The following is a 16,640-nucleotide window of genomic DNA, read 5'->3' on the forward strand; positions in this document are numbered from 1 at the left end:
GGGCAGGAACAGAGCGGTTTCCAACATGCACAACAGGATAGGGGTAGGAAGGCCCCCTGGCAGCAGGGGTAGGGGAAGGCAATCAGGGCTGCACAGCAGGCACGTAGACAGAGGTTGTGGGGAGCCACACCAGCCATGCCAGCTTGTGAGCCAGCAGGGATGAGCATGCAGCAGAGCACAGCACAGTGTGGGCACTGGACTGGGAACAGTCACAGCCCAGCAGTGCTGGGGGGCCCCTGCCTGCACAGCCCAACGTGGGGTACACCACCCCCTCCCTCCCTCCGCACCCTCAGTCCCTTGTGCACGGTGAGAAAAGAACCTGTCTTCATTTTTTTCAGGATCCCAGAGACTCCAAGGCACAGAGGTGAATTTGACATTTTCTGTCTTATTACGTAAATTCAACTGCAGTGGAAGCAATAAAGACACAGCCTTCACAATACAGGTCACAAGCAGTTTTAGACGAGCACATGCTTTAAAAACTTGTAAACTATTGGACTGCTGAGTGAATTAAGAAATAAATCCTGAGTCCTACAAGCTTCTCAGCTTGCTTAGGAGAGTAAAATGCTCTAAATTCTGGGCAGTTCTTTTGAGGACACCGAATGAACATTTTAAGGTTGGTGGATGTGGCTTTGTGGATGCTGTCCACAAAGTGGACACACCACGTGTGTGCTTATCCACTTACAGAGTGGGGGCACGTATGGTTTCACTCGTGAGCTTCAATCTTCACCGGGCGAAGGAAGGAAGGGGAAGAGGCTGGCTGCAGCGACGCAGGTTAATCCTCCTAGCGCTACGTGAAGCTGCTGTGGAAGGCAGCACCTTGTTTGCGGCAGACACAAGCAGGGCAGCGATGTGTGTTATTTCTGTGTGCTCGTGTGTGTGTTTGTGCCTTTGCACCAAAAGAGAACTTGCACATCACTCGGTGTGTCTGTGCAGCCTAATTCAGTGCAACACAGAGGGATGAGAACTAGCGTAGGTAATAAACTCAGGAAATCAAAGATAAAAATTAATGAGATGTTCATTTACCAGTGGTAATTAGGAACCCTGCTAAACTGACCATATCGCTTCCACTTCTAAGCCAGCTTACAGAAATCTGTCACAGAAACTGATCTGCAGGGTGACATCGCTCCCCCTGCCTTTTTTATGACACCTGTGTGTGAGCAGCTATGTGGGAAAAGACTCACTTCAGGTGTCCTGCATTGATCCGGAGGAGCAGCACAAAAGAAAACACCCACAACCTAATACCTGTATTCTTGAGAAGAAATTAGTTTAATCACAGACAAACACCTTCTTGTCTTAAGCAGATGGAATTATTTCTTCTCTAAAAATCTCACATTTTATACGTACTTATTATATTGCATCAGAAAAAAATGAGGATTACGATTTTAAAATGGCATTGCAGTTATATAGGAAAGGCCACTGTTCTGCTGGTTAGGGTTTCCCCTCACAGTTTAGAGTTAAGCTGTGTCAGCATCTTCTCGAGCTTTATTGCTAGCGACATGTTACCTTTAATCCTTAATTTTCCTGACATGAAGGCCAGGGTTGGCTTTAGTTTACCTAAAAAGAAGAAGCAGAACCATCAGAAAATCAAAAGAACTGGAAACAGCCTGTGCATGGGAAAACATAATGCCACTACAGCAAGACCTAGCAACTACACTGCTACCAAGTTGTGCTGTAAAAGCAGTGCTCATTTAGGGAAGACAGATTAGAGATGTGCAGGACAGAAGTGCAACAGATTGACCGGATTCTTTCCGAAGCTACACTCGCTATGAAAATTTCAATACCCGGTCAATAAAAGCAGTGTAAGTTTTTCTGCTCTCCCTGTTCCCACAACAGAAGAGCTCACAGAAATCCCAGCACTTCTATCCGACAGAGAAGGAGCCGCGGGAAGCCAAGAGCTCCCCCACCCCAGGATCACCAAGCCAGGAGTCTATCTGCCCAGCAGCAGGTGCTTTTCTGGGCACCAGCACCTGCCTCCGCCCTGGCAAACGCCTTTCCCGCTCACCTGTGAACATCTTCACAAAGTCCGTGCTCGACATGCTCATGACCACGTCAGCTGTCACTGGAGGCTTTCCGAAACCAGCGCTGCCACCCTGGGTTTTCAGGTCAATATACCAAGTGCCTCCTTCCTCACCTGAAGGGACGGTGACAAGAGGTGACGAGGCAGCAAAGAGCCTCCCGATCCCTCCCTGGCAGACAGCCCCTGCCGTGTCCATTGGGAGCAGTCGCAGGATGCTACAGGCGCTGGCGGTGCTTGGGCCACAAGCCACCAGGTGCCCCACGGGCAGGCAGAGGCAGCCTCCGGCAGATGCCCCCCAGCACCGCGTATCGGGGACACGGGCCGAAGAGCCCAAAGGCAGCACTTTCGCGAAAGCCCGTCTGTCTCGGGAACGGCTCAAACAGGCGAGTGTTTCTGTTTGAAAACAGGAGCGTGAGCACGGGGAGGTTTCACAAGCGATGTTCTTACCCGATAATTCAAACTGAAAGACACCCTGGGTCGTTCTCACGTACTCTTCGCTCATCGCCCCCTGAATAACTCTGAATGTTTCTGCAACAGGACTCGATGGCTTGCCTGCAGCAGACGCTGTGTCACCCTTAGCTCCGCCTGGCCCTTCATGCTGGGATAATTTCTTCTCCTCTTTGAATGCTCGGGAAGCACCTACAAGAAATTAATTCCTCTGCAAAGGCTTCTAAGCTGTAGATCAATTCACTCCTCTCATTGGCATTTTACTACGCTGCAGTGAACGTGGACATTTCACAATAAAGGACAGCACGTGCAAGTTACCAGGCTGATCAAGCTGAGGAGACTCTGAAAACGTTGTCAGAAGTCTTTTAGCTGTCCTAAGTATCAAAAAAGAGTTAGGGCTACTCTGTGTGTCCCTACAAAAAACCACGGTGTTGTGAGGCCCAGGGAACTGACACCATCCCTCCCTGGCAGAACAGTCGTCCCGCAATTGCTCAAACAATATTTTCAAGGGAAAGGGACTCCGTTCAAACTTGGACGCCTCCGCTTTTCTCTTCTCCCTGTTTTGGCACTCCTGGGAAACCTGTTCAGCATTCTGAGCTGCTGATCTCCTACTTGACACATTATAATTCTGAAAAAGCAAAACTGATGCTTTTCTAAAAAAGAAAATTTCTCTATTTCATTTAATAGACATTAAAATTCTGTGAATTATGCAAGTTTTATCTAAGAAGCAATGGAGGCACTATGTTGTATTCTTTTGTATAAATTTAGCAAGGTAAATTAGATACTCCTGCAAAATGTGCTGTTTGCTATTTAATTTCTTTTTCTGGAAGTATTTACCTGTGACCTTCATACTACCACAATCCAGATAGTTAAAAAAAAAAAAGACTCTTCAAAATAGGGCACTGATTTTTTTATATCATAGAAGTCCTGCAGGAGGTAACATTCTTTCCCTAGCTTTAAGTAGAGAGTCACTTCCATGAATCTTACCCTCCAAATGAGAAAAGGGGTTTTGCCGAATAGCTTGAGTGGTCCAAGCTCTTGGGAGCAAAGAAAAAACGAAATAACTTGAAATAGATAGGGCATTCATCAGAAATTATCAACTTTTACACACAGTTCTTTCCTTACCGTATCTTTCTTGTTTCATGGCTGTCGTGTCAATTTCAACATCCAAGAAGAAGTCAGGCATCAGGGGGTGACCTAAAAGGATGGAAAAATATAATAGTAAGTCCAAGTTGGACAGCACAAACAGGGATCCATCTCATATGAAACTACAGCCAAGTCTGTAAGTAAATAAACTACAATTTGAAGGAAAGATATAGCATGAAGTAACTCATTCAGAGTTTGGTTCATTTAAAATCTCATCGAGAATCCTCTTAAAGTTGCAATGAAAAACATTTGAAGAAAAAGAAATCTATCTCACTAGCTGTTAAATAGTAATATATGCATCTACAGTACAGGTACATTTTCTTTTCATTAAAATACTTCTTTTTAATTTAATAGGCACTTGAGTTTTAGAGTCTCAGTGGACTCACCGTTTGTGCCTTCCAGGAAGGCACGTTCTGAAAGCTGAGGCAAAGCAACTTTTTACAGAATAATTTAAAAGCCCGTAGAAACAGAACTATAATAATATTCTCCATGAGGCCTTTACCTCCTTCCTGAAATCACTTCTTATCTTAAAGATCTGTTTTACCTGGTGCAATTGCATAGACATCAAAATCCTTAACCCCTTCTTCTCTCAGCAGAACTTCATCAATAATGAAGTTTCCCGTGAAAGTTTTTGGTTTTGTTAAAATGCAATACGCAGCATCTGCAAGGATGTCCGTTTTCCTGCACTGTTTTTCTATTCCAGCTCCTCCCAGCATATCCATAGCAGCTGTATGTATGGCTAGAAAGTTTGGGGGGTAAAAAAACCAAAGCTTTAACACCATCGACATGACATACCTCTTTCATTGGCAAGAAAATGTGCTCCACAAACTTTGTTTTCCTTTCATGAAAAAGGAATTTGTAGGAAGACAAAGCTATGAAATACAACCAACAAATAAATCCAGATCTCCTGAGCTTCTGGGCTTTTTTCTATTAACCAATTCTACTAACTTCTGCACCATTCCATTAGTCTTCTTCATGCTTCCCCCATGGGTGCTAGTAACACTGTGGAATGTTCCAGTCTAAGTCTGCAATTTGCTCTTTCAGGCCGAGATATCCATTCCATTTTCTTTCATCCTGTTCCACACAGAAGTTGTTTAGTTGTATTTTTTTGGCATTTGCCATGGGACTGTTTTCCCCTCATACAGTTCTGCCTCATGACTTTTTCCCATCTGTTGTTTAAGACTCAACACTCTGCCCTTAAGTTTTGGGACAGATTTGCAAATCCTCTCCTACACCTGGCGCTGGCAGATCCTGGAGGCAGAAAGAAAAACCTAATTTTAAACCACTTTTGTCCTGCTTTCAGTGTTTCCATTCCACACAAAAAGCAACAGCAGCTTTGATGCAGAGATGATCCCAACACCCCTTAAGCACTGTGCAGGACACACCTATCCGAGCTGCATCATTCACCTTCCAAAGCAGGGAAACAGGACGGCAGTCCTCGTTGCTGGCCAGGGAGATCCTGTCAGAGTGTTTTCTAGAAAGTGCAAGAGTGGGTGATATGTCCTTGTTGACTCCCTTATTTTACTATTCCGTGGTGAGCATTAGCCGCTAGGTTTTATTTACCTTTGACCAACCTCAGCTTCCCTTTTTTAAATGAACTGAACTGCTATAAACACACACCTAAATAAAAAGTTGCAAATAGATATACTGTACATACACCTAGGTCTCCCTGGGTCTTTTTCTCATTTTCAAGAATAGGAAATATATATATATTACCAGCATACTTTCACGTGTTTGAAGAGTTGGATTAATCAACAGATACTGGCAACCATACTAGCACGCAGGCTAATCACATCTGTGTGAGATTACAGTGGATTTTCTAATTAAGACCTTTGCAATTGTATTTTAGATATGGTGGAAGTCTCTAACTCTGCCTCTCTGGTGACCACACGAAAGGAGTTAACTTTCTCACCTTTAGAAGACAAACCTTTTGAATGAACATTTTTTGTACTGGAGATTTTTTAATTATTAGTATTTCTGGATTTACAGAGATGTATATCTTGTTGGTTCTATCTACACTCTGACAATTTAACTAGGAAGAAATTCTAAGTAGGACAACACATACAGACCCTTAATACCCACTACTGAAAGCACACTAATACTTTTGTGATTCTGTCCAAACCAAAACTCTGGGTGCCTGAGAAAGAGCACAGACAAGGCAAATACTACACAAATGCTTCAGCCAGCTGAGAGGGTTGAATGGGTTGCAATTTGGCTGAAGACGAGTTTGGGTCAAAGTGGCAATGGTCTAGTGAAAACTAGGAATGAAAACCAGCACCCATGCAGGACGAACAAAGAATATGCAAAAGAACTGCTCAGTCTCCTGAATCAATTTCAGAAGAAGTTTGAAGTATATTCACAGTAAAATAAAACAATCTGTAGAAGACAAAATACAGAAAATCATTATGTTAGTACCATTAAAAAAAATAATCACCTGTTTTTGGCCATAAAGCATTGACAGCAACTTCTCCTCTAAATTCTTCTGCCATTCCCAAGACACACATGGACATCCCATATTTAGAAATGGTGTAAGCTGAGACAATAAGTTTAAAAACCACTGTTATTTAGTAAACAGAACTTTAATTATGAAGGAAAGAAAAACCAAATTATTTGTTCTTAAGGAAAGTTAAGTTTTTGGGGACAAACCAGTATCTCCATAGAGGCTCAAGCTCTCCCTTCTCCCCAGCACCCCCAGTAGATAGGAACTGTAGTTTGCCATCTTTTCACTACAAATAAAATGAGAGCTGCACATGTTTTAACAAAAACAACAACTGAAGCCTAGCTATAGGGTGAGTTTTGTTGTGCTTTTTATACACAGTACACTGACAAGAATACTCAATTTTTTCAAGAGGCCTAAGGCATTCTAGTTGCTAATGGCCAAACTAGTATTCTATAAAAAACAAGAAGGGGGGAGGGGTGCATTACAAAAATTAAAGAAAGGAAATTCTAAATCCTTGAATCCTTGTTATCTAACTATTCTGAGAGGGAAACTTTTGAGGGGAAAGGACTGGGACTTGCTGGAGGAGTTTAACATAGCAAGTGTCCAAAATGGAAAGGTTTTTTTTTTCAGTTTTAAAATGAACAACATTGACCTCAAGACAAAAGAGGGTCCCTTTCCCACCTCAAAATTAATTTCCATTTTAAAAGACAACATTGAGCTTTATCTCTATTAAATCAAATGTGAAGCTGAATTGGTAAGAAAATAAGATTTTGGGTTTCAAAATCTATTCGGAAGAGAAAATATTTTGTAGTCTTAAGAATTCCCATGAAAAAGCACAGACTTTTACCTTGGAAACATTTTTGAAAACATAAAGGACGTATTAGGCCATGAAACCTGCACTATATTTTCCCAAAAAACAATTTGTACCTCATCCTTTCAGGGTGAGGTACAAAACACTCCAGGGAACCATTACTGCCAGTCTGTACATCATGCTAAAGATAAAAGATATGGGACTCTGGGCTGGCACTCCTGCACGTTTCACAAGGTATTTATGTGGTTCTCAAAAAATAACAACAAAGGCACTGCATGCTACTCACCACAATGATTTTTGAACCACATGGGATTCATATTCATAGGTGGGCTGAGGTTCAGGATATGGGGGTTCCTACTTTTCCTCAAGTGGGGAAGGCATGTTTTAGACCTGAAATACAGATTCGGACAAACCAGTCACCTCTTATTTCATGGAACACCTATAATTGCAGTAAAAACCATAGCAGCAGACCAGTATTTTCATTTTCATGAAAGTCCAACACTAAGCTGAGACCCTTAACTGATACAAAGAACAAGCTCACTTATCTCAGGCCTAATATTCATTCCTGCTAACTGGACCACATTCTCCAAACAGTGCAGCAGCATCTACTAAAGCTGATTTTCCAGACGCTCAGAAGCCATAATCTCCTTGTAATAGTTCTGGTAGGGGCAACAAAACACTACGAGGCAACAAGAGAAATTAACAGTGCAGAGCACCATTTAGTCATAAATACATTCTCTTCTCATCCCACACCTATTTCTTCTTTAAAACCACATTAAAGAAATACTACTATATAGTGAAAGGCTGTTACAAATATTCCAAGCAAAACTGAAAACCTATTCTTTGCTGACTGAAAGAGTCACAATTTCATTCAACTTGGAATTTACACATATCTGTAAATCATAACTTCTACTTTATAGAAACCATCATTTGAGTTCACTTGTAGCACTTGGGCACCTGTTTGCGTTCTGCTGGAGAATTTTTAATCAAGCTTCACAGGGAGAACAGCACTGCAGTGAACTACAGCACTGACCTACAGTTCACACATGTCAATAGGAACCATGCACACTGTCAGCCACTGATGAGACACCTTCAACAGCAAAATCATTGAAGCAGTAAATTATTTACCACCTGCTTAACAGTCCTGGGGTCTCTACTCTTTTCAGTGGCAGCGTACGAGGTTCACTAACATGTCTCCATTTCTTAAGGCACAGGAACCAAGAATACGTCAACAGGTATACACTGTAAGATGGGACATTCTCCCAACCTCCTCCACATAAGATGATAAATCCACACCGTTTTTTTCTAGCTATTATAACTTTCTCAACATTACACTGAAAACAGATCTCTACAAATTACAAACAGAAGCAACACACAAAGCAAGGGGAAGAAAAGGCTGAAATACTTGACTACATCTTCCCAACTGACAAAGACCATTTGTAACTTCCCTTGAGAGGCATTAATCTTTCATATACTCTTCCATTCGCAGCAACACAGAATCTTTTTAAGGCAGAGTGGCACCAAAATGAAAGATGACTTTAAGAATTCTCCATTAATTTGGAATAGCTAGATGTACCATTGAGAAAGTGATCGTTAGTATTGGGTGATGAAGGGTAAACGGAAGTTGCCACTGGCAATACAGTGGAACCCACTCAGAGATTCAGCAAGAGATATCCACAGAGCATTTTCTGGAATGCCAAGCTCCAGAACCAATTTTCCTTTCTGAGGGTAGAACTGCTTACACTTACAGCCTTTCAAAAGCAGGCATCGCAGGGTGGAAGCACAGAAATCCCACTCTGCAAGCAGAGCCTTTCTTTCTTCTACCCTCCTTCTCTCTCCATGCTACCTACATGCTGTGCATGTCTCTCTAATTCAGAAAGCTGCTATTCATACGTGGTTTTACACTTGTCTAATGGCAAATCCCTTCACTGATTCTTAGCAAAAGAATATTAAGGAAAATAATCATAATACCTGATAACCAGATTCATCTGCACAAAGGAGAATGACAGACAGCATTCTAGATAAAACTTTGAGACAAAAAAAGCTCTTGATCACATCAAGCAACAACTGAATTTAGAGAATCTGCATCATCCTAAGGGCTTTTTCTTTTTTTCTCAACACAATCCCATCAAAAATCGAAGTTTCCATTTTAAAATAGAGCAACTTTAAATGACATCCTGTAAATCTAAAGATGATTCCACCTACTGAATCCATTTCCAAAAAAATGAGCAAAATAAGAATACAGGAATTGTGAAATCAAATGTTGGTATGGTAATTTAAACAAATGATAGAATTGCTAAGCTGAAAGTAGGTGAAGAACACTTTAGATGGTTAGGATGTATCTTTAACATTTCTCTTTTAACTATGGCAAGTTATATAATGTCTCTAAAGAGGAGAAAGAAGCTTATGAGACAGAAGCTGGCAAACAAGATGCTGCACTTTATGGATGCAAAGAGTCGGCCTTTTGCTTGAAATTAAAGAGCAGACAGCATTTAGCAAAGCCAAGCAGGAGCTCCATTGGAAATAAATGAGTTTCTGCTTCATACTTGCATGGAGGGGCTTGTGGAAAGTTAATGACTACAGTAATAAATTTCCTGTTTACTTCAATTTGCAATTAATTCTTGCAAATAATAATTTCACATCAGTTGGCCAATAACCAACCAATTTCCTGTGAGCAGATGTAGAATACTTGCACTCCAACTCTAGGGCAGCAAGAGAGCTACACAATTTCTCAGAAAAACTAAGATAACATCATATGTTTTGTTACAATTACTTTGCTTCTCTCTCTCAGCACTTACGTAAGGTAGGTTCCTCGTACATTGACATCCATCATAAGATTGACCTTCTTCGTTTCTGTTTCCAAAGTGCCAGTCAAAGAGATGGCGCTTGCATTGTTCACCAAAATATCAATCCCTGGTTTTAAAATAAGCCATTTCACATTAGCATTTAAAGACAAAAGGCAGGAGTAGGGCAGACTGTTCTTTTCTCTCCTTTTCTCTCTTTTTTTTTTTTTAAACAATCTGCCTGTTAACATCTCCCCCACACCTCAGCGTACCTCCAAAAGTTTTCACAGCTTTCTCCACGGCATTAATAATTTGCTGTTCTTCCCTCACATTAACAATGCATGGCAAAGCCTTTCCTCCAGCCGCTTCAACTGCGCAATTAAAAAATTAAACATTTAAAAACTTGCTGTCAGATGGGACAAATAGCATGAGCCTACTGAGAATCCCTCACTCAATGACATGCTTCAAGGAGACACTGAAAATCACACTCTCAAACTGTTGCGTAAAGAACAAGGAAGCCAAAACCAAATCTTAACAGTAAGAATGTGTACGGTAGACACGTACAACTCAATTAACATAGCATTTTCCCATCTACACATAAATCTTTGCTACAGTCATATTTTTATACCTCCCAGCATTCCTGGGAGGCAAGAGAAGCCCTAAGCTTATTTTATTAAAGGTGAATTGGAGTTTTATTTACACGGTTTTCCACTCGGGTATGACAATTAACCCAGTGCAGCACCTGAAGCCCACCCTCATTATTATAACTTACTCTCTGCTGCAGCAGTGTAGATAGTCCCTGGGAGAGTAGGATGGGGCTCAGCTGTCTTGGCAGCTATCACGATGTTTGCACCATCCTTGGCAGCTTTCAAAGCAATGGCTTTGCCGATGCCCCGGCTTGCGCCCGTGATGAAGAGGGTGCATCCTGCCAGTTTCCTGAAGGCAAGGGGGAAGCGGAGGGTAAAGAAGAAGGAGAACAAAGCAAAACCTGTAAATAATTTATTTTTAACACCTGTAAGGGCAAAAGTAACTAGCGCCGTCTCCCAACCAGACAAACGCCTTTGTCGTTTTACTAAGAAAGCAGCCCCTAAATACAAAAGAAATGGCTACAGCTACAACAAAGTACAGGACCACTGAAGGAAGGCCGCTCTCCAAGCCTGCGAGCCCTATAAAGCAAGAAGGTTACACAGGTCACCCAGTTACATTTCTCTCCCTGTTTGTAAAATGATCCAACACAGTTTACCACAGAGCTGCCACGTTCTCTAACAATGGAAAAGGAGTGAGCCGTTAAAATTAATGCCAGTTTCTAATGAGGCAACACACCTACGCAGCTCTCTGTAATTTACTAGTCACAGCCCTCTAAACACAAAAAACTGCTGTGTCAACATGGTATAAAGTTCAAATCCAGAACCACAATGCTGATGCAGGGTGCCACATGCAAGTGCCAAAAACTTGATTTTCAGAAATGGCAATTATTTCTCTTAAAGGTTTTACACTAAACTCCACAGTTTCCCAGTAACCACATTTAATCCAATGGGTACACCCCCAAAATGGGTCCAATCAAAACCTCTGCAGAAACTAACAAGCTTTAGAAAGTCAGAAAGATGTCCGGCTTACACAATGTCACTGAATTTTTGAAAAGCAAAAGATCAACTCCCGTTTAAAGTGTATTTGACAATAAAGCCTTTTATACCACTGGCTTTCCATATGAAGGAAGGCACATTTCAGTGTTCTGCATAAAGCTTGTGTTGCTTTCTGTCATTCAGTGGAAAAAAACAAGAGGTCCAAGTTTTTAACCCCAGTTAGAGAATGCATATAAACTATGTGCTACAGCCACTTCACTCTTCACTCTCATCACAGACGTTACACACCAGCCTCCAAGCTCGCATTAGTTTTCCTTTCACTCTGGGCCAGGCTTGACTTTACTGTTTCTCCAGGCCTGTTTTTTCCGTCTGATCCCAGAGCATCCTAAAGCACTCTCTAGGAGGGCAAGCATTTCCTTTCAGAAGGCAAAAAATTGGGATGGGGCAGGGAAGGGAAGGGATCTTCCCCTGCAGTAGCACAGTTAGCCACCTCCAGGGTGCCAGGAAGTCAAGGAAGCCCTGCAGGTGCCACTTCAAACAGCTTTCCTCTGCAAAATTGGGTCCTAGGCAGGCACAGGAGGAAAAATCTCAAAACAGCACAGCAAATCACAAAAAACGACTGCTGACAGTCGAGTAACATGCACAGTGAGGAAAGTCCATCTCTGCAATACATAGTCAGACCGTAAAACTTAGTCAAATAAGGCCAGAATCTGGCTTCTACCTTCAGCCAACTGATAAGAGGTCAGCAGACTCCACCTTAGTCGGAGAAGAGGCAAGTGGGGTCCATCAAAAGGCAGCTCTGAAGGAGAAAGAAGCAGAGGAAAGCTGGCGGGGCTCTAAGCCCCTCCAGGGGGAAAAGTGGTCCATTCAGGAAGACAAGTAGATGTACCAGGGGACCAGCATGGCTACGCAGGGACCTGGTGACTCAGCTCCAATGTACAAAGGTGTCACACAGGGAGCGGGAGCAAGGACAGGCCACAAAGGATGAATCAGAGATATCACCCGGGGCATGTTGGGGTGGTGGCAGGAAAACCAAAGTTCACCTGCAGCTGAGGCTTGTGAAGGACATAAAGGGCACAGGGCCTTCTGCTGCTAGACTAGCAGTAAAAGCAGGCCCTTTGCTCAATGGGTGGGTGAAAGCAAAGTTCAACATTTTTGTATGCAATTTAAGATACTATGGTCTGGATGGGTGCAAAACCTGACAGGTAAAAAACTAGTTGGTTGGTCAGGCTCCGAGGGCGCTGGTTAATAAGTTGTACTCTGCCCGGACATGGGTAACAAGTGAGGTACAACCTCTACTCCTGGACTAGTCCTGTGTAACACCTTTATCAACGACCTGAAGCAGATGACAAAATGCCCTGGGGGTGAACGACAACCAGTTCACAAGCTTGAAGGCAAGGCTGTTGCCCAGAGGGATGCTGGCAGGCTAGATGAACAGGAGCCTCATAAATTCAACAAGGACAGATGCACAGTCCTGCACCTGGGAAGAAAGAGTCCCTGCAATGACACAGGCTGGGTACGGAACGGCCAGGGAGTGCTCTCCTGAAAAGGCCTTGGGGGACTTGGCAGAGAGCAAGCTGAGCATGAGCCAGCAGCATGCCCGGCAACAACGGCCAGCAACATTCTGGGCTGCAAGAACACCACAACCAGAAGATCAAGGGAACGGACTATGCCCCTCTGCCTGGCACTCGTAAGATCACAGTTACATCCTGTGACGAGTTTTGGGTCCCTTGATACAACGTATGTGTTGACAAATGGGAGTAAGTTCCGTGAAGGGAGACAGAGATGGCTGGTGGCTCTGCACCTGTGTGAGAGGGCCAGTTCAGCCTGGAGAGGAGCTCTGGGGGACCCAGCAGCAGCCCCCCGATACCTATGCAGTGACTGGTGAGATGGAGCCAAGCATACGTGCTGTAGTGCAGGACAGGAGGATGAGACACAAGAAGCCCTTTCGAACTGAAAGAAGAGAGTTGGAACTGGAGAAGTTCAGACTGTCCTCCCCGTGATGACAAGAGCAGGAGATGGAGCTGTTTCCAGCCTTAGAGATTTTTAAGACCCAAACGGACAAAGCCCTGAGCAACCCTGTCTGATCTCCCAACTGACCCGGCTTTCAGCAAGAGGCTGGAGTGGAGACCTCTCAAGGTCCCTTCCAATCTGAATTATCTGATGATCCAATCTGGAAGAGTCCAGATGCAGATTCAACTCCTTTCCCCAAAGTATTATTCTATCCAAAATGTCAGGGAACATATTCTATTCATTCTAGTTACACTCTGTCTAGTTTTCCCCTCCAACCTTCCCTACACTGGCCACCACCATCAAGTCTTCTTTTTCCTCAGCACAACTGCACCTCCAGCCTACATAAACCTCCCTTTTCTCTCCAGGCTTACAATCGCCACTGACTACATTCACTCTCTGGAACTCCCTTCCTTCACAATCTCCAATTCTGCCCCTACAGCCCACACGAATAGTGTCCACCAAAATAAGCAAAACTCATTTTCACTTCATCATCTCTGAAACAGAGCTGACTTGATACAATCTCTCACATTGCATCTCTTTCTTCTTTAAACATTAATTTTACTTCGAATCATGTCTCACTCAAGAAGTTTCATTTATCCTCTGCAAGTCAGTGTGACAGCATCCAAAAAGCCAGATGCACCAACCTCTTAAAATGTTCATTCAGTGTCCCCAAAGAACTGCCCAGAATTTAGAGCATTTTACTCTCCTAAGCAAGCTGAGAAGCTTGTAGGACTCAGGATTTATTTCTTAATTCACTCAGCAGTCCAATCGTTTACAAGTTTTTAAAGCATATGCTCGTCTAAAACTGCTTGTGACCTGTATTGTGAAGGCTGCATCTTTATTACTTCCACTGCTGTTGAATGCAGGTAGTAAAACAGAAAATGTCGAATTCACCTCTGTGCTGTGGAGTCTCTGGGATCCTGAAAAAAATGAAGACAGGTTCCTTTTTCACCAGGCATGACTGCTAATACAGAAACCTGCAGGCCACATTGGGGACGCTTTTTACAGCTCACACATATGTTAGGAATTTAACGAATAATCCTGTTTATGACATACAGGGTCAGGTAATGCCAACTTATCTTCCCAATTATCAGCAGCACTGGCTCTGAAGAAAAGCAGAAAGTACTCTAAATTAAGATCCTACACTGGAAGAAAATTTGATTGCCCGGTAAGAAGGTTCTGGGTTGGAATATGAGAGAAAAATATCTTAATGCATATAAATCACAGATACACTACTCAATTTATATGAAAGTACTCCAATAACTATTTTTCATTGCAAAACGCTCGGCTCAAGGACATGGACAAAAGATCTCCAGGAAGGTTCCCAGGAACTCTGCCAGCCCCCACCTGCCCCCTTGTCTCCCGGGTTCGCCACCAGCCCCTGGGCTGCGGGGGAACCCCCCGGGCCCGGACCCCTGATGTTACCCCACGCTGCCCGAGCACCAGCAGCGACCCCGGGGCGGGAGGAGGGACACCAGCCGAGCCCCCTCACAAGCCCGCCGGGGACGGCTGGGTGCCCAGCGAACCCCCCCGCCACCACGACGGCCCCCAGCCCAAGCCCACCTCGCCCCCCGCCCCGAGAGGCCTGCGGTAGCTGAAAGGCCGCGGCTTTTACCTCAGCCTCGCCCTCCCCGGCCCCCCGCAGCCCTGCCCGCCGCCGCCTGAGAAGCGGGGAGCGGCGGCCTAGGCCGAGGGGAGTGGGAGGGGAGAGCTGGGGCGGCTTACCCCGTGTTGGGCAGCATGGCGGCGAGGCTGAGGGCCGCCCCGGGGCCGGGAAGAGGGCCCGGCGGGGGCCGCCCCGCTGCGCGCAGCCGCCGCGGCGGCGAGGGGAGGAGCGGGCGAGGGAAGGTGAAGGGCAGCGGCGGTGCCCGCTGAGCTGCCGGGGCGTGTTGGGGCTTGTTTGGGGATCGGGGCGGGCGGGGGCTGAGGCGCGGCCCGGAGGCTGAGTGTGTAAGGCGGGGATGGCCGGGGAGGAGGAGGTCGCCCGGCTGCTCTGGGTGAGAGACCTGGAGAAAGAAGCCGGCGGCTGTGGCTTGTTCTGGCCTGGGTCTGAGGTGGTCTCTGCCGAGCAGAGTGCCAGAGACAGAACCCCTGGGCGGCTTTGCAGTGCGGTCTGAGGGGCCGATGGCACCGGATCCCCCAGCGAGGAACGTGGGAGAGTGTTTCCCATCAATAGCTTTGGGCCGGTGCCTGCGCTGCTGCTCTCCCGGAGGCTGGAGGGCAGAGGGAGGCAGCCCCGTGTGCGGGCAGGGCTGGGGAGGAGGCCACCCCAGCTGGATGAAGCACCACGGGGGTGGCCGGGAGAGGGGGCGTGAGCCAACCTGCGGGGTCAGCACGAAACGAACAGAGGATTCTGCTGCCTGCCTTGCTCAGGGATGGCTGGTGGCCTTCCTCCATACTGCACCCTGGGAAACAGCGGGGTTGAATCGGCATGTCACCCCCTTGGAGATCCGAGGCTCCGGGGAGACCTCATAGCGGCCTTCCAGTACCTGAGGGGGGCCTACAGGAAGGCTGGGGAGGGTCTGTTTACAAAGGCCTGCAGGGACAGGACGAGGGGCAATGGTTTTAAGCTGGAGAAGGGGAGATTTAGATTGGATATTAGGAAAAAGTTCTTTACCGTGAGGGTGGTGGAACACTGGAACAGGTTGCCCAGGGAGGTGGTTGACGCCCCTTCCCTTGAGATATTCAAGGTGAAGCTCGACGAGGCCCTGGGCAACCTGGTCTAGTTGGGGGTGTGCCTGCTGACTGCGGGGAGGTCGGACTAGATGACCTTTGGAGGTCCCTTCCGTCCTGGACCAATCTATGAATCTATGAATCTCTCGGGGGCATTGAGGTGTTGGACTACACCTTTCTCCTGAATATGAAGCTGCCTTATCTTGAAAAACCAGGTACTAAAGTAACTCTCAGGACCAACAGTCGCCTGCAACGCAGCGTGGGCTTTATTTTCCATGATGCGGTTCAAGCCTGTTGGCCTTGAATAGGTCTAGACGCCCCGTTGTCATCTTCTGTGGAGTCGAGTGGTTTCCAACACGCCTCTGTTCTCTGCTGGATGTGTCAGTGCAAACTGAGCTGTGTTCCTGGTCCCCCTCAAATCAGTGGAGCTTTGCCTCCGTCCCACCTTCTGCCTCCCCCATCCGTCAAAATGCCTGCGGCGGGATCCTCTGCCTTCTGCTCGCCCAACCGTACCTGTGCCCCCTGCACCTCCTCCCCTCGTCCCTCTCTGATTTCACAGGGACCGCGAGGTCGGCCCTCGCCTCCAAATCCCGCTCGGCCACCTCCGCACATAAGTCTTCCCACACCGTCTCCTCCTCCTCCCTCTGCTGCCTGACGGAGCCTCTGGCCTCCTGCCCTTGCCCTGCTGCCCGTCTGGCGCTGCGGTTGGCAGAGCTTCCACCAGCTT

The 16,640-nt window shown here is 45.7% G+C and overlaps 1 protein-coding gene across 4 annotated transcripts; it reads right to left on the bottom strand.

Annotated features, from left to right (window-relative positions):
- Positions 1–366: 366 nt before the first annotated feature.
- Positions 367–15,058, bottom strand: HSDL2 (hydroxysteroid dehydrogenase like 2). Of its 4 annotated transcripts, none has more exons than XM_074166929.1 (11): positions 14,966–15,058; positions 10,417–10,580; positions 9,917–10,015; positions 9,660–9,774; positions 7,148–7,251; positions 6,045–6,143; positions 4,155–4,349; positions 3,590–3,661; positions 2,465–2,656; positions 2,003–2,131; positions 367–1,554 (listed from the first exon to the last, which is right to left on the bottom strand). In XM_074166929.1, exons 1-11 carry the CDS (start codon positions 14,980–14,982, stop codon positions 1,442–1,444), a joined length of 1,299 nt encoding a protein of 432 aa, XP_074023030.1. In that variant the 5' UTR covers positions 14,983–15,058; the 3' UTR covers positions 367–1,441. The 4 variants fall into 4 exon arrangements, with proteins under 4 accessions (XP_074023030.1, XP_074023031.1, XP_074023032.1 ...); XM_074166930.1 differs by having other exon boundaries at positions 2,465–2,602; positions 3,572–3,661; XM_074166931.1 differs by having other exon boundaries at positions 2,465–2,581; positions 3,566–3,661.
- Positions 15,059–16,640: the final 1,582 nt, after the last annotated feature.

Source organism: Numenius arquata, chromosome Z (genome assembly GCF_964106895.1).
Source record: "Numenius arquata chromosome Z, bNumArq3.hap1.1, whole genome shotgun sequence".
NCBI classification, from domain to species: Eukaryota; Metazoa; Chordata; class Aves; order Charadriiformes; family Scolopacidae; genus Numenius; species Numenius arquata.

Excerpts from the sequence above, each read along its gene's own strand:
- HSDL2 (XM_074166929.1), bottom strand. Across the intron at positions 4,350-6,044 it reads TGCTTTATGGCCAAAAACAG|CCATACATACAGCTGCTATG; the intron begins GTGATTATTTTT and ends CAAACTTTCTAG. Across the intron at positions 1,555-2,002 it reads CTTTGTGAAGATGTTCACAG|GTAAACTAAAGCCAACCCTG; the intron begins GTGAGCGGGAAA and ends TCTTCTTTTTAG.